Raw genomic sequence first — 26,046 nt, 5'->3', positions numbered from 1 at the left:
CTTTGATTTTATCATTTTAAAAAAAAATAAAATTATTATAATTTAACATTTATTATAGGTTTTTTGCATTTGTAAAGATTATTTTGAATTTTTTCAAAATTATACCCATTTATTTTTCTAAGATAATATATACAATTTGATTAACTTAAAATTTAAGAAAAAAATTGATTTTCCTGAGTTGAATGAAGTTTGAAATTTTTTTATTTATTAGCCTCCTAGCATAAAAGCATATGTATCTAAATACAAATAGAAAAACAATAAAACTTCTTTCGCCTAGATTGGTTGTACTTTCTAGAAATAATTTTCTAAAATTTTATCTGGTACAACATCCTATATTAGCAAATAGCTTCAACAGCTAGCCTCTTTGTAAAGTTGGCACACTCCGTTGATCCAAATGTTGCATCCGAGACATCAATCGAACATCTCTCCCTCCCAACACACTCCTGCAAGAAACCAATATATATTTTGTACTTAATAACACTAGGTTATCAGATACAGAAACATATAATCTGTATGTTGATGCCGAGAAAGTAGTCGTGACTACGTACCTTTTCCAAATAAGATATGCTTAGATCTGCATCACAAGAGCCTTTTTGGAATGAGCCACATTTTCCCTGAGGATCACCAAAGCTGGCGAATTTTATCTGCGATATGGTTTGACCTCCTTGGCATGATAGTTCCAACGTGTTGCCTTCGCTTACATTTGCACAAATCGAACCCACAGTGACGGTCTGAAAAGACACTTGCGAAGGGTTTCCACCCATTTCCTCAAATAAAATCAACATGTTGTTGTCGTCATTTAGGAATGATCTCGGAACATGGTACCTGTTACAAATGCAATACGTATATAGTATCAGGTTTCGGATTTTGAGACTAATTAGTTGCTGGTAAACCAATATTATGTGAGAGGTGACGTTTATACCATCTTTGAGAAGGATTGCCACAATTTGATAAACATTTTCTCTCATTGTATTTCCCACGATAATCACATTCCGTGCCACAGCCATTGCTATCAGTAATTCGTGCCGGCCAGAAGCGTCCGATGCTGTTTCCGTTTATCCAGGCATGCCCCTTGCCCATGCCTTGTAAATCCACAACTACAGGGTCTGTTCCTGGCGGAGCTTTGAATTCAGTCTAAACAAACACAATGCAAAAACAAGTTGCTTAGAATCATAATTTGAATCCACAATCAAAAGGGAAAAGTTAATTTGAATTATACTTCAAGTACCTTGTACCAAACCATAGGCATGCCGATGAAAAGTTCAAGAAATTCTGATGAAAACTGTAGTCTAGAATGGGGAGATTTTGGATCATGAAGTCTTTCGGCTTCACCATTCAACCCAATCTTTATCCAAGTCAAAATAAAGTAAGTTTCAATCAAATATTGTATATAATATTGCTGTAATAGAGATTTTCTAATTCGTTAACTTTTGAGACTTACCTTGTATTTCCAAGTATTTGATGACAAATCTATAGTAACATTCTTGTTGTCAGTCAATACAACTGGACCCCCATTTAATCCCTCAGGTCCTTTATCAAAAAATTGTCCATAGTTCTGAATAACGAAAAGAAAGCATGATATATCAATAAATTTGAAATTGATAATTTACATTACATGAATGTTGAAGTTCATTTTCAATTGTTAGCAAATCATCATTCCACTAGAGTGTGCCTGCCTACCTGTAGACCAACTGTGACACTGAGCAAAGTTAGATTGTTTGTGCCAGGCATTAGTGAAACTGGGTTCTTGAACTGAAATGCGTAACCTGATTGAGAGCCTGTAAAAAAAAAGGCTCAAACAAATTAAATGTAAATTTATTCTGATCATCTTTTGAGCAAATAGAATATATTTATATTTGGATCATATAGTTAAACGATACCGATCAGATGCCCGTTCACGTAAGCATAAAGGACTTGACCGGATGACTTTACAGACAGAGTAGCATCTTTCCAGGATGTTCCGTTAACATCAAAACTGTGTCCAACAGATAATAATGAGAAAACAAAAAATTCTACCATTTCTAAGGAACTCAATCACCTTATACCACAAGGATGTGTTTTGGATTTCAACATTACCTTGTCATATACCACAAGTAGTCACTAACATCAGAAGTTACTCTTTTCTGTTCAAGAAGCTGCCTAACTGTAAATATTCCTTGCCCAAGGAGGGTGTCTTTAATGGTTTCGGGAGTCCACATCCAGGATAATTTAGCAGTTTCATCATCCATTTGTTTTTTCACCATGATAGAGGTCTGTGTGCTAACCTGTGGGCAAATTTTTTTTTATACGCCTAGTTAGCTTATTATTCCATTTCAAGCAAACTGTGATAAACTTATAAGCATGAAAAAATAGAGTTTCTACCTTTGCAGTGTTGAAAATCTCCTTATTGCAGCCACCAAGGATACTAACAGACCAAGCTGGAACAACGAATATATTGCCTTCTTCCAAGACAACAGTTGCCTCTTCAATTTGATTATTATTGCTCAAGAAACAAAACCTTTCCCCGGTTATACTATTGGTGTACGTCGTCAGCTGGTTAAATTTCGAATTCAAAACAGCCATTTCATTCAGCATTAAATCTACAAGGTCTACCACATTTCATTAAAACTCCGTCACTTACCTCAACCCCATTGCCATAAACCTTTGTGGTTGCTGTACCATTAGTGAGAACCCTCTCCCCCACTTTAATAGCTGCGTGGAGTTGTTTAAGATGACCCCATTTTGGCTGGTTTAAATTGCCTGAAAACAGGAACCAATCTTAACTATTACTACGTTTTTGGAAGTGGAGGATTGTGCTTTTAGTCTTCGGCTCACTTACCGAATTCATCAAGTGGGGCATCATAATCATAGGATGTTGTGATGAATGGCCCTCCAGATGTACGTCCAAAGTTTGTTCCTCCATGGTACTGAAAGCATATTTGTTAAAAAGATAGATCAAAGAAAGAGACATTGGGAGCCAAGTTCAACAACAAAGAGGTGATAAGTGATAACCATACCATATAGTAATTTATCAACACTCCACCAGCTTGAAAAAAACGAGCAACTGAATAAGCCAAGTCTTCTGCAGGTCTGTGAGGGTCTTTTTGACCCCATTTTTTGAACCTACATTTGATAGTCCAATATATTTATTAGTTTAATCTGAAAATGGGGAAAAAAATTAAAGGAAATGAACATAATTGAATACCATCCCGTCCAGTTTTCTGTAAACATTTTGGGGATCAGGGTATTTTTTGGCTTAAACGTATGACAGTAAAACCCATTGCACGTGCTAATCTGTAGAAGAAAACATCATTTACCAGAATAAAATTAATTACAAAAAAACTATAAAAAAAAAGCAGCAAAAGATACGATGGGCGGTGGAGCACTCTGCTGTTGACACATAATCCATGGGACTCCAATATTTTGGGCTGCAGCTATTTCAGCACACCAATTGACGTATGCTACCCCTTTATCTTTATAAGCCCACATAACATTTCCATACTCGTTCTCAATCTGTCATGAGAAAGGGTTGAATTTTGTCTCAAAAGTTCTCAATATTCAATACTAAATATTTACATAAGGAAGGAAAGATAACCTGTGCTAAAATGATGGGTCCACCTTGTGAAGCAAAAAGTTTTGCTTCTTTGCACATATCCACAATCTTGGTTACAAAAATTCTCATTTCATTCTGCATTTGAAGTGATAAAAATGGTTGAAATCCATATGTTCAGACTTTAAATATGAAAACTAGTGAAAGCAGGAACCTTGTATATTTCATTATCTGTCCTTAATTCAATCCCTTCAATATTATTTAGCCACACAGGGAAGCCCCTGCATACGACATAAATATATATATTAATTCCAAAATTTATTGAATTCATTAGGTGATAGAAGAAAATTATTTTACCCATAATTCCATTCAGCACAGACATAAGGGCCTAATCTCAAGATTCCATGTAGTCCAGCCTCTTGAACTAGCTTGAAAAACTTTACAAAATCCAGGTTTCCCTCGAAATTATACTGTTTTAAACCATTAATAAAAAGGGTTGACATTGGCAGAGTAGTGCTGGTTATTTAAAGAATATAAGAAGAGAAAAAAGAAGTATCACTTGACGGCGGATAGGCTCATGAGCGTTCCAAAAGATATATGTTTCGACTGCATCAAGGCCCCCATCTTTAGCTTTCTGTATAAGATCTGGCCACATCTATATATACAACATATAAACAGTGTGTCAAGAAATCAATTCCATGTACCTAAATAGAAATGAAAGGTCAAATTCAAGTAAATATACCACAGGGGTGCTACGAGGGTAGTGGATTGCACCAGAAAATATTAGTTTACGTTGCCCATCGATGATCAAGGCTTTGGGATCATAATCAACCTCTATTGCTGAGCTTCTACATAGGCATAGCAGAGTTGAACAAATCACGAGAATCCAAATGTTCCACATATTTGCAAACTCTGAAATTGATTACTGTGATGAGAGTAGATGGTGCCTTATTATATAGGGATGAACGAATGCATAAATTAAATTTTTGGATTTCCATATCTATCTTCATCATCTAATATTTCAACATATCTATCTGGAATTTCTTTATTATTTATCGTAATTTTTATCCTACCATTTATCCAAGTATAATAAATATCACAAAATCTTTGGATTTATGTTTTTTTAGGGTAAATTATCTTAGTTGATCACCCAATTTTTATTGCGCCTTCATTTTAGTCACCAATTGTTAGTATTATTGAGGTACTAAAAAAATTTAAGGATTAAAGTGAAAAACGGTAGAAATTAAAATAATGCATAAAAAATTATCAAATTATACTTGTTTATCATATTGCCAAAAATTGTAAATTTCTTCTTTTTTTGGTATTGAAATTTTAAATTTCCAAAACATCAAAACCTATAAATTGTTGAAAAATTTTATCCATATCAACCGATTTGTTACTATAATATTAAAATTAATTTAATTAAATAATTTAACCCCCTTCTAAATTTTAAAATTTTATTTTATGTTTCCATATTATTCTTAAAGAATTCAACTCGGCTCATAGTTAATAATTGTCTATGAAACTTATATTTTCTTTGATTATATAATTTCAAATATTCCCTTAAAGTAGAAAAGAACAATGAAATTACAATTAATTAAATTATTTGCTTGTTCTTTGTTTGGGTAAAAAAGTGATGAAAAAAGTATGGATTTTGCTTGGCATGACAAATAAAATTAATTAATTTAATTAATTGTGAGAATTTTTTTTTACTTTTAGCTTAGTATGGAAGATTCAGATCATATAATAAAAAATTGTGCTTCATAGACAATTATTCAAGATGGTTATTTGAATTGATTTTAAATTTGGAAGCATAAAATAAAATTTTAAAATTTAGAAGGAAACTAAATTAATTAATTTCAATATTATAATAATACATTGACTGACATTATCATGGGATAAAAAATTTTCAATAACTTATTTAATTGATTTTGATGCGTTTGAAAATTAAAATTAAAATTTTGAAAAAAAAATTAGAACTTTCAGCAAGGGGCCAATTTGACCATTTTTTAAAGTATTATTTTAGTTCACTTTAATCCTTCTTCTTCTTTTTTTACCTCAATAATACTTACAAAATGATAACTTTTTTAGATGACCAAAATGAAAGCGACTAATAAGTTGAGTGATTAAAATGAAAGTATAAACATTATGTGGCATTTTTAGTTAACCATCATTAGATATTTAAAGACTGAGTGACTAAAATGAAAATGTTTTAAACTATTACTGATTACTCAGATAATTGGCATGATACCCATCCCATTTTTAAGATGATGATTAAAGACATCATCTATAGTCTTATCAATTAAATCAATAGATTTCACTTAAAAGAAAATTCCAAATCAAAAGAATGAAAAATTAAAGGGAACAAGCACAATAACTTGGAAGATGGGGTTTTTGATTTTTTTTCATAAATTAGATAAAAAGTATAATTATTAAAATAATAATTATACTTTTTATAATTATAAAAAATTATAATTTTTTAAACGTGTTTGGATAATAGAATATAATTATATAAAATAATTTATGTTGGTAGTAAAAAATATAATTATATATAATTTAAAATTTTAAAAATATTAATTAATCACCATAAAAAATTATTGAGGAATTTTTTTTTAAATAAGTAACGAAATTGAAGTCAAATTATCATATGTAATATGTTAGTTCAAGAAAATAGTCGACATTACTATTACAAATAAAAATAAAGATCATATGCAATTTTATCTGAATGTTCTAATATTCCATATTTGTTAAGTTGTTCTCTCTCTAGCATTTAACATGTACTCATTGATCTATTAGTTATTGACCAATTTCTTCATCATTTTAATCAAATCATTAATATTACCAAGATCTTCTTCTATATACTATTAAAGGAATGTGTCATCTCGATTCAAACAATGAATGAAGTTATGAAGTAAGTAACATGCTAGCATGATCCAACCTTATTTTTTTAGACTATATTAAAGTGGTGATGTTAATATGAGAAATCTCTTTTTTAGGGCAACAAATGTCCTCCCAATCACATTTTAAAATTTTGAATGTCTCAAATTAAATAGTTTGTGAGCCGTCTTTAGTGTTTGTGTTTAATTTCATTCTCCTAAATGGTATTGTACCCAGCTATATGGTGTAAGAGAACTTTTATTATCTATATAACTAACTTTGTGGATTATCAGATGCAATTTTTAACTTATTTTGGGACTTCTTGTAACATCCCGTTTTTCAGTGGTGTCAGAAATAGTAGTTTCGATACCACCAAATCTGACAAGTAAATTAGTAAATATTATTATTTAATATTTACGAGACAAGTGTGATTTTTAAAAAGGTTTTTATTTGATAATTTATGTTATATAAGTGATTTATTAAGTTCAAGTGGTTTTAGAAAATGAGGTATCGGGTCATTGCTTTTATAAATTGGGCCGTAAATATTTTTATAAATATTTAGGGAGTGTCATTATGGTGGTATTAAAGTTTTGTTAAAAAATTTTAATGTTTCGATAGTTAATTAATTAAAAAGGACCAAATTTTAAAAAAAGTACATTCCCAGGACTTTGTTCCCGTAAATTAGACTCGTAAATATTTAATAAATATTCACGAAGCTTGTTGTGTAGTTAATTAGGTTTTGGTTAGATGAATTTGCATAAATTAAGAGTAATTAGGTATAAAGACTAAATTGCATATAGGGTGAAAGTTGAATTATAGATTAAAGAAAAACTAAAAAAGACTAAATAAGCAATTATGCCATTGTTCTTTAGGTGAGGCGACATAAGTTAAATATATGTGAATTTAATATATATTATATTAAAGGCGCGATTTTCTCTGTCTGCCGTTTGGCACGATTTTCTTTGTTTTTTTTAGCTCTGTTATTTTTTTTATTTTTCTTTGACAATTTCTGGCTCGGTTTTTATTCCCAATTTTCGTTCTGGTTGGGGTTGTTGTGTTTCTAATGGAAGAGGAGTTGGCGAATCTGAGTTTATTGGATGATGAGAAAGAAGCGTTCCAAGAGGAAGCAGGGGCAGTGGATTGTACTTACTAGTTCTGCCTGGTGGGGCGTTGTCTAACAGATAGTGCTGTCCACTTCCCTTCATTGCGTAATACCATGTCAGATCTGTGGCATTCTATAGGTGGGATTTGTATTATAGATTTAAGGGAAAAATTGTATCTTTTTCAATTCTTTCATGAGGTTGACATTGATAAGGTACTTGCAGGAACACCATGGTTTTTAAATAACCATTTACTTATACTTCAAAGAATCCCAAATCCCAAATGGGGAAAATCCAGCAGCGTTGGAGTTAAACCTTACTGAGTTTTGGATACAAGTCCACGAATTACCTCTAGGGCTGATGACTGAGTCGATGGCTAAACAATTTGGTGATTTCTGTGAAAAATTTACTGAGTATGATACTTTCATACCGACTTTGGGTCTTAAGAAATATATGCGTATTCGTGTTTGCTTGGATGTATCTGCCTCATTGAAACGTATGAAAAAAGTCCAGATTGAGAAGTATATGATTGTTTATGCTCGGTTTAAATATGAAAAGCTAAGTCTGTTTTGCTTTATTTGTGGAAAATTGGGGCATGGGGAGAGTTATTGTCCATTTCAACTAAGAGTTAAGCCATCAAAAATTATTTTTGGCTGGCATTTATCACTGCGTGCGGTGGTGAGGTGTCGTAATATGGCGATGAGCATATGGTTACGTGCAGCAGATGGGTCATAGTGCAACGCAAAAAATTTGGAAAGTCTCAATCAAAGTTTTTTATTAAATGAGGATAAGGATTCAGGGCGTAACTGAAGGGGAATCATTAGGAGTCAGATCTTAAATTCCAATCTAATCCCATTGGGATATGTTCAGCAACAGGGCACTAGTGGACAAAACAAGTGGCGTAATTGGGGCAAAGAAGATTTGGTTACTGATGGGCTGGTGAATGGGCCCATGGATTTAGTCTTAGAAGAGGAAAATGACCCAATTGGTATGTTGGAAGGTAAGAAGAGACAGAGAATAGTGGAGGGCCCGCGTGTTCTTTTGGGTTCTAACACTGGAACAGGTTCTATAGATGTATCAGCTAGCTCTGGTGATCAGAGCAATCAGGCTTAATGAAAATACTAAGTTGGAATGTTCGTGGTTTGGAAAGATCACGAACAGTAAAAAGACTCAAAAATAAGCTGAGTCATTAATCCCCGAATTTTGGTTGGATCCGTATATCCGTCCGAGTCATGTTAATAGAGGTAAATGAATAATAAAGTTTTATAATTTATATTGAAATGACATGGTATGAGAAATGCAAGTGAAATAGTGAATTGAAAATAGAATGTGAAATATGTTGCAAATATATGGAATATGAGTTATATACTCATGAAATGAATATGGAATGGATAATGCAATTGTATAATGAAATGTGAAATAAATTGTGAAAATCTATTTATGTAGCAAGTATGAGAATTGAGATATTTGTTTCTCATACTTGCTACATAAATAGATTTTCACAATTTATTTCACATTTCATTATACAATTGCATTATCCATTCCATATTTGTGAAACAAATGAAATATGATATGGTTGTTGAAATAATTAAATATTAATATGTGTTTATATTTCAATAGCATATTTGAAATTTCTTATCTTTAAATATTCGAATTATAGAAATACCACTGAGTTTTTACTCAGTGTACGGTTTTGTTTCCAGTGCGCAGGTTAGGTATTTAACTTTTGATCGTCAATTCAGCATCCAACAACGATCTCGAACTCAAATGTGGTGATGTTTATCCTTTATGTCGGCATGTACCTAGTAGAGGTGCTCATGGGTCGGGCCGGGCCCAAAAAAAATTTCACCCCGAGTCCTAGGCCCGGCCCAACCCGGCTCGAAATATGGGCCTGAAATTTTGTCCAAGCCCGGCCTGAGAAAAAATTCCTAAGCCCCGGCCTGGCCCATTTTTTAATAAACACCAAAAAATTATTTTAAAAATAAAAAAGTATTTTAAAATAAAAAAATAAAAAATATATTTATTATATATTCGGGCTGGGTCGGGCCGGGCTCGGCCCAAAAAAGTGGTGCCCGAGGCTCGGCCCATTTTCTAAACGGGCCTTATTTTTTGCCCAATTCCATATTTCGGGCCTATATTTTTACTCAAACCCTCCCACATTTCGGGCGGGCCGTCGGGCCGGGCTGCTCGACCCATGAGCACCTCTAGTACCTAAGGTGTCTAAATAATAGTTATTTTGCGGTTTGATTGTAAATGAAGTTATAAGTTTAATTTTGGTTGGTTTTATACGTATAAATATGTGTTTGTTTTTGAAGCCATATTATGGCATGGTAAATTGAACTAAATCTAGATACGTGCATGTGAATATAATTTTATGTTTAAGTGCTCATTAACTAGGCAAATTGATTTGGATTTGGTATGTTTATAATTTGGATTAAAATGATGCTTCGATGACTTGTTTTAATGATATGAAATGTTTGAAATTTCTGTCTGTTTGATTTGTAAACTCCTGTAATGCTTTGTAACCCGGTTCAGGCAAGAGATACGGGTTGGAGGTGTTACACTTCTCCCGAACAACCAGGCTCATTCTTGATATTTTTGGATCCTAGACAAAACAATAAAATTGAGTTTTAAGTTCCTTAAAAGTTGATGAAAATTTTGTTTATGTCCCTTAAAAGTTGGTAAAAAAAAAATTTTGGGCCCTTAAAAATTAAAGTTCTTTTTTTTTGGGGCCTCTTAAAAATTAAAAAAAAATTTTAATCTCTCTTAGCCTTGAGTGGCTGCACCTCCAAATAACTCCTAAGGCCGAGCCTGCAAATAACATTTATTAGCACTCTAGAATATGAGGAGCAAACCTAATCATTCCATTATAATAGCAAACCAACATTATTACATTTTTATGATATTTCAATTACTATTATTCCATGCAAATTAATGTAGAATTTAAGATATAACCTTTATAAAAAAAAGGGTTATAAAGTGTTTAATCAAATTGCAAGAATAATATAGAATTTATAATATAACCTTTATAAACTTAATTTACTATTAGTTTAAAAACTGTTTAAAAATATTTTTTTCATATTTTATTAAAATATTAATGAATTTGAACATTATCTAAATTCATATACATTACTTTAAATAATCATGTTTGACAATAATACTAAATAATTAAATCTTAATCAAACATTTTTTTACATCATTTTTAAGAAACAATGTTGAACTAGTCTTTAATGAGATTTTAACATTAAACCTTAAACATACCATCAATAGATCACAACGTAAATTTATGCACCATTTATTAACCTTATAATTTGCTAAATATAAACTTTAAATATTCTTTAAACAATTAATATAGATTGTTTTCAAAACTAAATTTAGAAGACTAAAAAGCTAGAATGTTGAGTTTTTAGTCTAAAATTTCTAAACTTGGATGATATATTTAGGACCAGCATACTCACTCAACCAGCCTTTTTTGCATGCTTGCATGTGGAATTGTCACCAATTTTGCATATACGTGCATTGCTCGTAACAGTCATGCATAGGACACAAGATTAGCATTCATACATAAATTTATATACTGTCCATGTATTCTAATTTGTTAATGTCATACTCACTCAACCGGCCTTTGTTGCATGCTTGCATGTGGAATTGTCACCAATTTTGCATGTACGGGTATTGCTCGCAACACTCATGCATAGGACATAAGATTAGCAATGTAGCTTGTTTTCCATACATAAATTTATACACAATCCATGTATTATAATTTGTTAATGCATACTCACTCAACCCGCCTTTTTTGTGCGCAGTTGTCGTCGCCATTCTCGCATGTACAGCATTGCTCGCAATGCTCTAGGACATATAATTAGCAATATAATTCATTGTTAATGCATAAATTTATACACTATTAATGTATTGAATACATATCAATGATATTGATTATTTAGTGATATTTGAAGAACCATCTAAGATTTTCCTAGAAGAAGATAGTTATTCAAGTGTTCTTATGAGATCAAATAGTAACTAATTTTTCTTATATTTAGGCTTCGTGTAATTCATTTCTACCAAAAACAAAAAAAAAATACTAATACTATCATATATAATAGACGAAAATTCAATCATATATATATTACCAAGAGCAGATTGATCTGTTATGCATTATAACTGGCTCTCAAAAAAACTAAAAAGTACAAAATTTCAGAATTAAAGAAGGAGAATTTGACAGATACTTCCACGTGTTAACACATACAGCAGGTAGCACACAGCGTCCATAACTCAAGTGATTCCAGATGGTTACCACAGAAATTTGAAAACAATAAAACCCGCCAGCCAGTTTGCAACTACAAATATAATTCATTCAGTTGAAAGCAAAATTGTTGGCTCCTGCAAACGAAAATGCAGAGGAGAAGTAATCGACCATCGCCATTGCCAGTGGCATCTCCTGCTCCAGAGGATAACCATTCTCCGCTCAAATCAACCATTTTCAACAAAAGGAAGAGGACTATAGCAGCTAACGCCTCCCATTCGACTCCAGCTTCCGCTTTCTTCAACCTCCAATCCTCACTGCCTAATCACAAAACCCTAACCACCATCTCCGATCTCAAGGAATTTGCGTCTTCTCGACTGGAGGATATAAAGCGTAACCTCGTCGACCGATCTCACTCTGAGATTCTTAAGGATCTTGACGCCTCTCACTCGCGCCTCCATAAGCGCTTCAAGGTCTCTCTCACTTATTCCTGCTGATCCGCTTGATTATTTACATGAAATCAGGGGACCTTTGAATTTTAAAAGTTGTTATAATTAGACTGTTTTTTTTTTCTTAATTATTCTACTGCTAATTGTTTTTCCTAATTTGACAGATCCAGACACAAGCATGCCAACAAGCGATTGAGGAAGCTGAAAAGGAATACAAGAAGATATTGGAAAAGATTGATGAAAGCCATGAAGCAATGAAAGTAAATCTTTGGACACTGAATAAATGAGAAATTAACCATATTCTACAATTAAATTTTTTTCCCAGTTCCGACGCTATCATCTAACTTCCTTTTCTTTGTGTTCAATTTCAGGCTTCATATGCAGAATTCATGGCAGATGCACAAGCCACTGCTTCCCGTGGTATTTTCGTGCTACTTCTTTTCATCGCCACTGTTATTTCAACACGGTCTTTCATTATTATTGCTACGTTTTACAGTGTTTACTGCTTAGCAGAGAGTTCCCTGATTTGTCGAAAATTAATAGGAACCTAACGAAAGAGTTCATAAAAGATCATCTGGAAACTGGTTATGTTTAAGTTGCTTTTAAATCGGTGGATCCTTCATCTAGCTTTACCTATGGAAATCTAATTTTCATCACGCCACACATATTTTACATTTTAGTGAAATTTTCATCATCTTATTGTCCATTTGTGTTGCTGTCAGTTTGCAAAACTTCCATTTCTGAGCTTTCTAAGTCATTTGAGAAACGAATTGACGATCTCCGCAACCAATTTGGAATGCCATCCGCTTAGATTTGATTCTGAAACTGAACGACACTCCCCTCTGGATCTTCTTTTCTGGTATTTTTATCACCTTTTTTTTTTAATTACATGAATCTCTTAAATAGTAAACTTCCTTTTTGGTATGTTTGTCATTTTTGTTTCAGCTTCCCATAGGAAATAACTTTAAATTTAACGTAACCATCTTCTGATGTATCTGCAATAAGCTGTGATTTTCAGGAACTGATGAAAAGCAATTTGGCTTTTGGAGGACCTGTATAATTTGCAGACCAATGGAATTTTATTGTTGGACAAATAGTGTGTGTAGTGTATTGCTAATGTCGTGGTAGCTAGTTTCTGATTTGGAAAATTTTAAGCTTAATTAGCTAAAACAGATCAAAAATAAAATGTCGGCTCAGGTTCCGCTAACAATTTTAGGTGGAAGTAGAAATCATCTCAACACATGGGCAAAAACATACCTCAATGAAACACCTCGTTTATTTTTTATGTTGTTTTTCTGCCAGTTAATTTTGCTACATGTCCCTAAACTATAATTTTCATTTTATATTAACCCTAAAACTTCAAAATATTCTAGTTCCATATTTAAACTATCGATGTTATTTTAGTTTTGTCTTTCAATTATTAAAACTGTCAAATGGTATGTTAAATCTGATGTGATGTAATTTAAAATAAAATTTTTTAAAAAAAGTAAAATGTTTTTGTATAATTTAAAACTAAAAATTAAGTAAAATCAAAGAGAGAGAATGAGAGATAAAACTTTTATAAAAACTTTGAAAATTTCAAAATTTGTATTTTTACGACACTTATTTTTAGAATTTCTTTTTCATTTTAATCTATATCATATAAGATTTAATATTTTATTTAACAGGCAAATTAATAATTTTAATAATGAACCTTTTTTATACAACTTCAATAATTAAAAAATGTAATTAAAAAGTTTAAAGATGAATTTAAAATGAATGTTTTAGCGGTGTAATTAACTCTTCTTTTAGCCAAGATTGATCCTTACACTTGCTTCCTTATTTATTATTTATGGCTATTAGTTTATTTAATATTTCTGCTTATCAGTTGGTTTGTTGCATGTTTGTATTTTAATTTTTTTTAACCTACCTAAATTTCAAATTTTAAAATTTCGGTTCGGTTAGACCGTTAATTAATTATACTATTTTTGAAATCTTATATAATCAATTATATTACAAGGTACAATATATGTAATGTAATGTCATGTCATTTATTATTTTTATTTAATATTTATATAAAAAAATAACCAATGTCAATAGGTAAGATACATGTTTTCATACCTCCTATTAACGGGACATAGATTCAAGATGGATACACGAATCATCGAACTATCACACTAATATATCTAGCACTCAGTGCCTCATCGGTACATTCGAAGTATAATATACACTTAATTTGTTCCTCATCGGTTTAAACCAAAGTATATAAACGTGCCTAGCACCTCATTGGAATGTTTGAAGTATAATATGTGTTCCGTATCTCATTGGTATAAACCAAAGTATAATCTCATACACTAATCCTATGGCATGCCAACTATACTCGACTTTATCTGAAACTGTTAATAGGATAACCAATGTTTCAAACATATATTCATGATCCACATTTCACATTTTCATACATAGCTAATTTACATCATGTTCAATTCAATTCAATTCATACCATTTCATATCATCATATGCATATTATCACAATTTCACAAGTCACCAACTATTTTATACTTATCTATTTATGAGACAATTAAGTTCATTATCTTAAACATACTTAATTGCAAAAATCCATACACGTAATTTGAATTTAAATCATGAAAGCACAAACTGTAATAGCTACTCGTCTACGACCCTCACCTTTCATTTATCTCAAAATGACTCGACGTCATCTTTAGCTACTTACAATAATTCAATTATAGAAATGATATTAGTTTTCACCAAATCACATAAAAATTCAAATTAAACATAATTCGCATTTTAATCTCTATATCTGAAATGCTCATATTTTTCGATATTTAACTTCGAATCAAAATCAAATTTCATATTCTTTCATTATGGACATTGTACTTTTAATCTATATCATAATTTTTCAGCAATTTCTAATTTATTCAATTTAATATCTAATGACATAAATAAACTATATAATTTAGTTGAATTTCAAATTAAATCCACCATTTCCCTACTAATTTTGCAACACCATGCATGAACTTGAGCATTTAGCAACTAATTTTTCTAAGCTTCTCAACCATGAAAATTTAATCAAAACATCGATAATTCATTAATCTAAACATTGGGTTAGTTAAATCCAACTTATTTAAGCTTAAATCTATCTTAAATTATCAAAATAAGCCTCATACCTTAGTTAATTTTGTTGGACGGCAAACAAGAATGAAAGAGGGAAATTTTCTTTTTCTTTCTAATGGTTTCGGCGAGGAGAGAAGAAGGTAATTTGACGTTTTTATCATCCATTAATATGTTTTATATAATTTGTTTTTAATTAACATATTTATTTTAATATTTAAAGGTTAAAAATTAAGTTAACATTATTAATAGGTGATAATAATCATGTTTCAACACTAACATATTTTCTTTAATGTTTATTTACTCTAATGTCCTTGGCATAATATCCAATAAGGTCCCTCCCTATTTTCCAAATAAAAAATTCATTAACGATTGGACCTTTACAATTTAATCTTTGAACTACAATAAATAATTATCTTAATTTAATTACTCAACCCTTTACTAATATATTTTCATATTAAATATGAAAATCATTCAATCTATAAGTTCACTGACTCAGTTTATAGAATTGAGTTCTGAATCAAGTTGTTAGATTAATCGTAAAATTTAATGTAATGAATTTAACCGTAATAGTTTTGGGTGTGGCTATAATTTCAAAAATTCAAAAAATATAAAGACATAAAAATATAATTTATGCATAATACAAATACTAAAAATATAGATTATAGTAGAGGCGAATATAAAAAACATAGGCTTAGGTAGTTTCTATTGGGCTTCACCTTATATTTTCTAGATTTGAACAGAAGAGCCCAATATTTGGAGTTTTTGACATGGGCTTTGTCCAAGCCTGCAAAGTGCAAACGTTAGTTAGACCATATAAAGTTGTAATTAGGGAAGAGTGTGTTGGGAAGACTCAAAAGATAGGCCTGTTTTTCCGGGATGCCTCTCGTACTTTCTCTTTTTCATTGTTGTTCTCAGATTTTTGCCCACTCTAACAGTAAAGTAACTTTATTTCAAAGAGGAAAAAATAGAATGAATAAAAAATTTGAAATGTAGCTCTCTGGCTTTGGAATAACGTCATAAAGTTGGAGTGACTGCTAAAAGGAATGCAGCAATGTTAATGTAGTACCATATATGCTTCCACTCACTATTCTTTTTTGAGAATCATCCTAGGCCTGTCCCAAATCTCCGCAGCTAGATGATGTTATAATTGGGTTTGGCCTTGTTTCTTCTTTTCTCGATTTGTATTTCAATAATAATCTTCTATTCTTATCAGACTCAAAAGCTTGGAATGATTGGAGTGTTTGTTTCCTCGGACATCATTAATAGAAGATTTCTCAAAAGGGGTTTAAATTCAAATTTTAAATACTAGTGTTGTAACTTTGACTGCTGAACAATTCCTAATGCAAAAAGGAAGAAGAATGAGATTCTTCCCCATCAAACATGAAAAAAAGGAGACTTCTTTTAGTGAAGAGTGCAGTAATAGGGAGGGTTTTGGGAACACATATATGTATCGATTTATTTTGAAATAAAGGAATATTTGGTGGTGGTGTAGTTGTGTTAAAGAAATTAGCAAACCTTGCCTGCCTGCCTGCCTGCTTTTTTTTCATGTATGAGATCAACTTTAATGGGCCATATATAGGTATGGGCTACAAATCAACACAGGCCGGTATAATGATTGCAGGGGAGATCAGATCGTCGTAGATTCTGCTATTTTTTCTTTATTCTTTTTCTTCCTTCTAGATTCTGAAAGAGACTAGAAGATATTCATACATTTATGGAGATTGTGAATAACATGAGGAAGCAAGTTCTAATGTTTTAATATTTGCCATCCTAGTACCCATATAGCCCTATGATAAGGTGTACGGCATCTTCAAAGTTAAGCAAGCATATCCTTAATATAATATTTGAAACAAGAAGAAAACAGTGTAGTATGTCTCTTCTTTTAAGCAAGAAATAAAAATGGGAAGTGAAGCCGGAAATCAAAAGAAACAAGTGTAATCAAAATTAAAGTAATCAAAACATTGGAAATGGGGAAAGAGTTGGGGATTGAGATTACATTAGATCTACTTTAGAATGGATCGCTGAATGGCTTTATAATCACTTTTCAAACTACATTCCTAACGTTAACAACATACCCCAACCCCCTGGCCCTACCTTTCATTTTTCAAGTGCCACCAAACTGTCTCACTTGTGCCATATTTTCATGTTGCTACTACTTCAGTTTTTTTAAAACCTCTCCATCTTCATGTATAGGAATAGGATAGGGGTTTATTTATTTATTTATTTCTGATATGCTGACTGGTACATGAACATATATTAAATATGGTTGTTCCTTTACATGCATAGAGAATAGATAAAGAGACGTGAAGAAAATCAGAAAGTTGGGTAATTAAAGTAGTAGATGGTATTTTTGAAATTGCTAAACCCTGAACCAAATAAATAGGTAAGGGAATGAGTGGGATGGCTTTAAACCTTGACTATGCTTTTCTTGCTTAAGAAGAAGTTGTCTTTAACCAAAAGCTTAGCAGTGCCATGGCCCTGCCATGTGGCCATCTCAACCGAGGGGGGGGGGATGGATGTTGCATATGTATTAAAGAAGAATATTGATTCAGATTAGCCTCAAAAGAAGACAGTGGTTGGCAGTGTAGTGAAGAAAGGTTAGGAGATGGCATTGAGTTGTTTTGTTGTCCCTCTATCCCAAGCATTCTTTGCTTAAAGACAGGTTAGCCCCAGGAATAAAGCCAAGGCCAAAAACAAAAACAATTCCTACACTGTGTGCTTAAAGTTAAGAAATATAAAAAAAAAAAAAAGCACACACTTGCCCATGATAATTCCAAAAAAACACCAAATACAAATAGCAACCAATGCTGACAACCGACAAAAGCCAGTTAACATCTCTCTGGGTTAAAAGTTCTGCGTCTGCCATCTGTGCCCGAAAAAACAGAAACAGTTCTCAAAAGAATTAGTGACCGGTCACCGGTCACAGCCGGTTTAGTTTAGTCAGTGACCAGATGTCTACTTGAAGTACAATAATCTCTGAAACATTAATGGAGACTTGGGACGGTTTCTTCAGTCCGTGGCCATTGCTCAGACAAATAAGAATCTACCATAACCGTAACCCCCCCCCCCAAACACCCTTTTCTTCTTAATAAAAATCTCTTAGTTTAAATTTGGGGTCTCTTATTAGAATCCATTTTTGCTATATATATATGTTGACAAGATAGGAGATCTTCCTATATTCCAATTTGGATTTGTAACAGTGTTGATTCTTTCACCAGCTGCGCATCCAAGTACCACACCTCCTTCAGTCTGATTGGACCATCCATCCATGCATGCACTCCAACCCGGCCCCCCTGTCTTCCCTATAAAACTCCCTACTGTTTCATATATACACGCATATATTGATGAAATACCAAAATACTGTTTATTTTAATATATATATTCAAAAAAGTTTAAGAAGTACGTGGATCAATTGGTACGTGAAGCTGTTCCTATATATAATATTTTGACTGAATGTACTTGACCTTTCTGCTTCTGATGTCACCGTCTACAGCAACCTCATACATGCCAGCTTAATTATTTTTACACTAATAGCAATAGACTACACATATAGTTCTTCTTCTTATTGGTTAGTAATTCCTTAATCATTACACATTTAAGAACGATTTCCACATTCATGATCGATGTATGCTTCAAAACTTGGCAACCTTGTTATTCCCTCTATTTCTTCATTTAAATACTTTAGTTTTTTTCATTTTTCTCATGGAAGAAAGCGTGCATTAGGTTGCTTAATTACTTGGATTGCCAAGTGTTAAAAAAAGGTTTTGCATGTGCACAACTTAGCTACCCCTACCCCAAGCTATCTAATATAATATATATGTGTGTGTATATAGACACCCAAGCTAACCCTAATCTAGCTAACATATAGTTATTTTAAAGCCAAAACTTAATATTAACCAATGATTCTATACTTGATGGGTAGTAAACTTTTGTCATCACTTTTTAAGAAAAGGTTTTCCTCGTCTCGAGGGAATGAATGACCAATCCCTTCATACACTTAACCTAAAAACAAACGTACTATTAGAACGTAAGCACAAAAACTAGTTAAAATGTTGAAGCCAGTGTCCATTATTGGCAAACACGTCTTTCTTAAGTTGGAAATAATATTAGAATATCCAGTAGTTTTTAAAATTTGTTGTTTGCGTATATAAAAACAAAAAAGGAAAGTATCTTAGAAAGAGATATCATGGAATTACTTGATGAATTCCAATCCATCTGATCATATCAAATTTTTAACTTAACTTCCCCATTACCTTTTCCTTTTCCTCTTTTTCTCTTTTTCTTCACCTTAAGGGGGAAGCCATTAGCCAAGCCACGATTTTGTTTACTTTCTTCCATGGATGCACTAACAAAAACAATCGATATAGATTTTGCATGGTCGTGATGCCAAATTTCAAAATCTTTGAATCATAAAGCTAATTAAAACGGGTGATAAAGCCAACAATATCTCATCTTTTAAAATGAAGATTGATGACAGCTAAAGAAATTCATATCAACAAAAATATTCACATAAAAAAAAAAGTAAAAATGTAGTTCTTGTTGTCGTTTTGGAGAAAAAAAATTAAAATTGATAAAAGTCTCCTTTCAATAATATTCACTCTCTTTTTTCATGCAAATATTTTTTCCCAGATAGTGGTGTAACAAGGACCCCTCATCAGGGTGTCTAATTATTCATTTAATTTTAGGAACTCTGATTTTGAGGGATTTGTTTCGATATTAAGATGAAAAAGGAAACTAGGTTTATGTTAATATAAAAACAAAAATGAAATGGTGATGCGACGGTTCATCATAACTCGCAACTACTAATCACTCATCTCATAAGGAAATCCCAGCCATTGGTGTTGACGATGGGGTCTAAACCAATACAGCTTCGCCACGTACCCTACTTACAGTACACGTAAGAGATCCCAAAACTTTATTGCATCAGCAAAACACGTGGGGCCAACATGTCCTCCCGTCTCCGATCAGTACCGATTTGTTGCCTCTAATAGCTAATAAGAACACATTTTTCCGTTATTTAACGGCAGAATCCACTGATGCCGTCAACACCTCCTAACCCCGTCTCACAGTCTGAGTCAAGTAGTAGGGTGTCTATTACTATATAAATACCTGGCCCTCAATTTGTTTGCGTCTCCTTGTCTCTCTGTCCGAGTGTTTTGTATTAACATATATTTATTTTTAATTAGCTATTTTTGGCTTCATTTGCCGAAATCTAAATCCCCGGGCTTTCCATATACAAAACATTCCGTTTTTGGGAAGGTCTGGGATTCTCGGCCGATATATCGCCTGCATTTTTGTCACCCAATCCGGATATATATTGTTGTACGTTTTCTGTTTAATCTGATATCTTTTCCTTCTTCATTTATCAAAATTTTTTTTCAGCTGGAATTCATTGGATTTTCCATTCTTAAGTTTTAAAGCTTTCTTGTGTTCCTTTTTTTTTTCCGGTTTCAAAGCTTCAAGCTTCAATCTCCAAGACATTCAAAGCTTTACTGGGTTATTAAAGTTGGCCAGTGGGTAAGTGGGTCTTAATTCTTTTTTCCCTAGCTTTTATTTTTCTTTAATTTTTTTCTCAGCAACCAAACAAAGCGTTACTTTTCCTTTATTCTTTGCATCATTGTATACGTAGTGTAATTAAAGCTATGGCTTCTGAGTATGTGTTTGAATGAACGGGAAACCACCAGTTTTGATATTGTAGCTGTGGGGAAAAAAAACAGAGTAGAGCAGAGCAGAAAACAGAGAGCAGAGGAAATGAAATTAGAAAGAGAGAGAGAGAGTGAATTAGAGGTATAAAGAACGACAGCTAAGAAAAAAGAAGAGCAATTGAAGGGTATTAAAGGGTAAGTCGTTTTCGAACAATAAATGATGCCAAATAGTAGTAGTTTTCAGGCTTTCAACTGAAACAAATCTCAATGTCCAACAGTTGCTCCTCAATATTCTCTCGTCACTTTGTCTCTTTGTTTCTCGACACTTGAAATAGGCCCATCTTCTTCTTCTTCTTCGATAAAAATACATTGGTCCATCCATCCATCTATCTCCCACCAAAAAAGAAAAAGAAAAACTACTGTGCTACTGCTCCAATGTTTCTCTATATTATTCTTGGGTTGCTTTTTTGCTTTTGGTTTTTTAAATTCAATTTCCTTCATTTAAATTAGTATGTCAGAAACATCGGCTTGCTTCAACAGATCATTGTTTTATTTTGAATCTTTGCTGGTTACGTTAAAGCAAAGCATAGATTCCAACCTTGGTCCTTGTTCAATTAGGTTACTTTCCAATCGCTTATGTCCCATTATGTTTCCTTTCCTTTTTTTCTTTTAAAATTTTCCAATAATTGACTGCTTATTTTATTTGATTTTATTTATTTATTTAATATAGCAAGGAAACACTTTTTGGGAAGGTGTTGGGGGGCCTTACTTCTCTGATCCCAAGCTCTTTTTCTTTTTACTTCTCTTTTCCTTTCTGTCGCTGTCAAAAGAAAAAAAAAACTCGATTCAATAAGGTATGATGCTGATGCAACATTCACACTTGTTGGTGATTGTTTTCTTGTATGGTTTTGATTTTTTTTTGGGGGGGGGGGGTTTCTTTGTTCCTTTTCCATCCATTTGTTTTGTTTTTCTCGGGTGCCAAACATGCTGGAATTAGATCCTTTGTTTTTATCTGAATGGAGCAGTCTTTTTTTTTTATTGTAACAATGTCTGCAAGTATGTCTCCCCATCTCTGAACCAACCAGTACTGCATGAAAGAATCTTCCATGCGTTTCAATTGACCATCATTACCCTCACCCCCCAAACGTGAAATAAATTAGTAATCTACAATTTTTTGCCTCTTTCCAGGGATAAGTAGACAGCAACAAGAAAAGGAGTAATCAAAAGCAGAGGGATTTTTTTTAAGAAAAAAAAATGTTTACGTGCATAGCTTGCACAAAGCAAATGGCGGATGGAGGTGAAGAAGTAGAAGGAGCGCGTGGAAGTGGGACTCCCAGCACCAAAGAAGCTGTCAAAAGCCTGACCACGCAGGTTCTACTTATATCATCTCTTCGCTATCTTTTTTTACAATGCTTGTTGGCATGGTCTGGCCTTGAGCCTTCCTTCTTTTCTTCATTCATTGAATCAATGGTAGCTTAGGCTTTGCTTTAGTTCAGTTTCCTTTTTTTCTACTTTGGGCTTTGTTTGTGAGAAGGAACAAAATCATAATCCCAATTAGCCTTCGGGGGTGGGGGGGGGGGGCGGGACCACCTTTTTCTTCTTTGGACTCTTTTCTATTGGCATCTTTCCTTTCACGTTTATTCATGTATCTACACCACTGTTTTAATTTAATCCTATTACTTAATTACTATACTGCAAAAGCTGTGCATCGAGTGGGGCCTTTTAACCATTTCTTTCCATGTAATTCTGCTGTATTCAAGATATCGGCTATACGCAGTGATCCTCAAAAAAATCAAAAGTATTGTTATAGGATGAGAGTAAATGGATGGATTTTGGGTTTGGCTTTACTCAAAACCAGCTTTAGGCTTGTTAGCCAGAGCATTAATTAAGAAAGAGAGGATTGTGGGCATGAAAACATGGGCAACATCCTTGGAAGGATCCGATGGGGAAACAGGGGTTTTAACAAAGTGGCTAAAAGCGGGAACCTTTGGAGTAAAACGGAGAGGTTCCAGTACAGTATGTATTTGAGTACAGTGCAGGGGCTATGGGTGATGGGATTTGAACCTAGGGCGCACTAGGGTGTTGGTATATGCTGGTAGATCTTTGCGTGACTTAGAGCAACAAGAATCCCGCCACAAGCAATCTCCATCCGCCGTTACCCTTGTACTAATTTATTAGTTTTTTCCTTCTGTTTCTTGTTTTAGACCTCTAGGAGCCTCAATATGTCTACTAATATGGGTGTTACTTATTCTCTGGGTTTTTAGTTTAGATTTCGATGGATAGAATCACTTCCATGATTCCTGGCCAAAGTCCTCCCTCCCTATGTTCCTTGTAGGTTTCAAGAAAACAGATGTGCCTGACATGGACAGCTTCAAATTTTATTTTATGTACTTATTCAAGAAAAAGAAACAAATTTGTTGTTTTTACTACCCTTTTGACTGCTACCATTTCTCTTATTCCCTTACAGCACTTGATTATTTTTGGGGGGAATGTTTAAATGGCTTTGAAAGTAAAGTCGAGCAAAATGCAATAAGGGGGATTAGGAAGTAAAGTGGGGATATGTTTAGTAAAGACAAAATGGTGTAAAAACGAAGAAAAGACTCCCAAGTGTCGTGGGCCTGACCCACCATTGAATTCTTGTCGATCGACTGTGTTTGAAAAGTAAGGGAGGGGGAGGATATGGGAAAAGAAAAGGGAAATTCTATGCGTGCTAATGGCTGAGCGAGTGATATCTCATAAACTGACAGCTAGAATAGAACAGCTCTCAGGTGGTAGCAGAGAAGTACATTTTTTTTATGATTTCAGACTGTTAGACCAACAGTGTTGACTGTAATAATATTCCCCATGATATTCACAGTTGACAATCTCCTTTTGGTGTGTGTATTCTATCCCTTTTTCTTTTTCGTAGATCTTCCTGTCGGCCTCTACTGTGCACACTAGCTTGGATTTGGATTTAAACACCAATCAAATAAACCACTTCAAATTTCTGCATAATCTAGGCCTTATATTAACTTTGTAGATTGAAATCAATAATTCATAACAAGATAGTTAAGGTTTTGATTATGGTTGTTAGATTGAACACATCAATGCAGTTCCAGGAATGTCGAATTTTTGTTTTTGGCTTCTTATTTAACTTTAAATTTTGATAATATGTAGATCAAGGATATGGCATTGAAATTTTCTGGAGCTTACAAGCAATGCAAGCCTTGCACAGGCTCCAGCAGCTACAAGAAAGGAAGTCGACCATATCCAGATTTTGATGCTGCTTCAGAAGGGGTTCCTTACCCCTACATGGGTGGAAGCTCTAGCTCAACGCCTGCATGGGACTTCACCAATGCCAGTCATCATCCAGGGAGGTCAGATTCCAGATTTACAGGGGCATTCAGTGGTGACAAAACTCCTGGCTATAGGGAGTCTTTCTCGGTCCAGGACCTGGTGTTAGAAGATGAGGATGAGCCCAAGGAATGGATGGCACAAGTGGAGCCTGGGGTTCATATAACTTTTGTCTCTCTCCCTAATGGAGGAAATGATCTAAAACGGATTCGATTCAGGTATACATGCCGTCAACTTATCCATACCAGAAATGGGAATGTACTTTTTGAGCTTTTGTTAGTGAAATTTAATGAGGCGTGTATATATACGGAAACTGACGTTGCTTAGGCTTTGAATATTGAAGCCGGGAGATGTTTAACAAGTGGCAAGCGCAGCGGTGGTGGGGTGAGAATTATGATAGAATCATGGAGCTCTACAATGTACAGAGATTTAATCGTCAAGCATTACATACTCCCCCAAGGTCTGAGGATGAGGTAAAACACATTCTGTTGCTTACATATAAATCTGGTGAGAATTATCATGTAAAACATTCCCTGTTATTCCAAGATGAAATCAGTAACAGAAAAATTATACACTTCAGACGCAGAGGGATTCGACATACTCAAGGGTGGGATCGGCAATGGAAAGCCCTATGGCTCATTGGACGCCAAGAAACAACTATAAGCCTTACAGTGCAGGGCCTAGTGGGTTTTGTCCGGGTGGCACAAGAGGGGATGCATCATTTGATGCTTCACGGACGACCACCTCCTCTAGAGATGAGCCTTCTGTTTCGGTGAGCAATGCGAGTGAGATGGAGGCAGAATGGGTTGAACAGGATGAACCAGGGGTTTACATTACCATCAGACAGTTGGCTGATGGCACCAGGGAACTCCGGCGTGTCAGATTCAGGTAATCTATTTACATTTAGGCATAACTTGAGATTATGATTTAGACACGTATACCAAGAATGTCAAAATTTGATGTATTTGGGTTATGAAATTGGGCAGCCGCGAAAGATTTGGAGAAGTAAATGCAAAGCAGTGGTGGGAGGAGAACAGAGAAAGGATACAAGCACAATACCTTTAAATTTATGATAGTATTGCACCAAAAAAAAAAAGAAATTTAAAATTACAAAAAGGAAGAGCAGCGGTGGATCCAAATGTGTGTTTGCAGTTGGATGTTCCCTCTCAATTTTGGTTATGATAGCGGATAAGAGTAAGACAGATTTTACAGGGCAATTGGGGGTTGTCACCTTTACTTTGTAACTGATCTAATAATAATATGTCCTTTCACTCGAAAACTAATCTCAGTCAATTTTTCATTCATGGTGACAACCCAATTGGGTTTTGTTTCCCAGCTGCTGCTGGCCACCCCTTTTTCTATATTTATTTTTTTGTTGGGCTGCCAATTTTTAGGGGGCTTTTATACTACCACCTTAGAAGACCTTTTGGGTCAGGAATTACCTTCTCCGCGGTTGTTTTGTTTGTTATTTTGTAATACAGAACTTGATAGTTGAAGAAATGAAATTCAAATTATTGTTATGTTTGGACCCCATGCACATTGCTATCTTTGTTTTCTTTTTCTTACGAATTAGAGAAATTACACGACACTTCGAAGGTAATAAAACTGTTGAAGGCGTAGCAGTTAGGCAACCATTCTCTCAACGTTGGAATTCAATAACGATATTATCTCTAGTTTCTCATATATTAATTGGTTTCAACATTCACACCCTCGGAAATACGTCCTTGACTAAGAAAAGCGAATTATACCTGCAGTGAGA

The 26,046-nt window shown here is 33.6% G+C and overlaps 3 protein-coding genes across 5 annotated transcripts; 2 read left to right on the top strand and 1 right to left on the bottom strand.

The window, feature by feature from the left end:
• Positions 1 to 183: 183 nt before the first annotated feature.
• Positions 184 to 4,467, bottom strand: LOC107946805 (beta-galactosidase 15). The gene is made up of 19 exons (XM_041107278.1): positions 4,272 to 4,467; positions 4,089 to 4,184; positions 3,887 to 3,999; positions 3,744 to 3,810; positions 3,575 to 3,667; positions 3,349 to 3,492; positions 3,185 to 3,273; positions 2,997 to 3,102; positions 2,819 to 2,906; positions 2,621 to 2,739; positions 2,362 to 2,532; positions 2,077 to 2,264; positions 1,881 to 1,975; positions 1,681 to 1,778; positions 1,442 to 1,555; positions 1,229 to 1,345; positions 923 to 1,134; positions 549 to 825; positions 184 to 443 (listed from the first exon to the last, which is right to left on the bottom strand). Exons 1-19 carry the CDS (start codon positions 4,428 to 4,430, stop codon positions 336 to 338), a joined length of 2,454 nt encoding a protein of 817 aa, XP_040963212.1. The 5' UTR covers positions 4,431 to 4,467; the 3' UTR covers positions 184 to 335.
• A 7,301-nt stretch (positions 4,468 to 11,768) lies between these two features.
• Positions 11,769 to 13,482, top strand: LOC121224290 (uncharacterized). The gene is made up of 5 exons (XM_041107277.1): positions 11,769 to 12,222; positions 12,363 to 12,458; positions 12,570 to 12,618; positions 12,921 to 13,057; positions 13,217 to 13,482. Exons 1-4 carry the CDS (start codon positions 11,899 to 11,901, stop codon positions 13,007 to 13,009), a joined length of 558 nt encoding a protein of 185 aa, XP_040963211.1. The 5' UTR covers positions 11,769 to 11,898; the 3' UTR covers positions 13,010 to 13,057; positions 13,217 to 13,482.
• A 6,961-nt stretch (positions 13,483 to 20,443) lies between these two features.
• LOC107947373 (protein BREVIS RADIX) lies at positions 20,444 to 25,807 on the top strand. 3 transcript variants are annotated; one of them, XM_016882021.2, is made up of 7 exons: positions 20,444 to 20,631; positions 20,766 to 20,826; positions 22,143 to 22,325; positions 24,111 to 24,505; positions 24,631 to 24,760; positions 24,868 to 25,175; positions 25,274 to 25,807. In XM_016882021.2, the coding sequence occupies exons 3-7, from the start codon at positions 22,209 to 22,211 to the stop codon at positions 25,350 to 25,352; spliced, it is 1,029 nt and encodes a 342-aa protein (XP_016737510.1). In that variant the 5' UTR covers positions 20,444 to 20,631; positions 20,766 to 20,826; positions 22,143 to 22,208; the 3' UTR covers positions 25,353 to 25,807. The 3 variants fall into 3 exon arrangements, with proteins under 3 accessions (XP_016737510.1, XP_016737513.1, XP_016737512.1); XM_016882024.2 differs by lacking the exons at positions 20,444 to 20,631; positions 20,766 to 20,826 and adding an exon at positions 20,912 to 21,149; XM_016882023.2 differs by lacking the exons at positions 20,444 to 20,631; positions 20,766 to 20,826 and adding an exon at positions 21,676 to 21,808.
• The last annotated feature ends 239 nt before the right edge of the window (positions 25,808 to 26,046 follow it).

The sequence above is a fragment of the Gossypium hirsutum genome, chromosome D12 (assembly GCF_007990345.1).
Source record: "Gossypium hirsutum isolate 1008001.06 chromosome D12, Gossypium_hirsutum_v2.1, whole genome shotgun sequence".
NCBI classification, from domain to species: Eukaryota; Viridiplantae; Streptophyta; class Magnoliopsida; order Malvales; family Malvaceae; genus Gossypium; species Gossypium hirsutum.
Note: the sequence above shows the minus strand (reverse complement) of the source record. Positions and strands in the feature narration are given on the sequence as shown.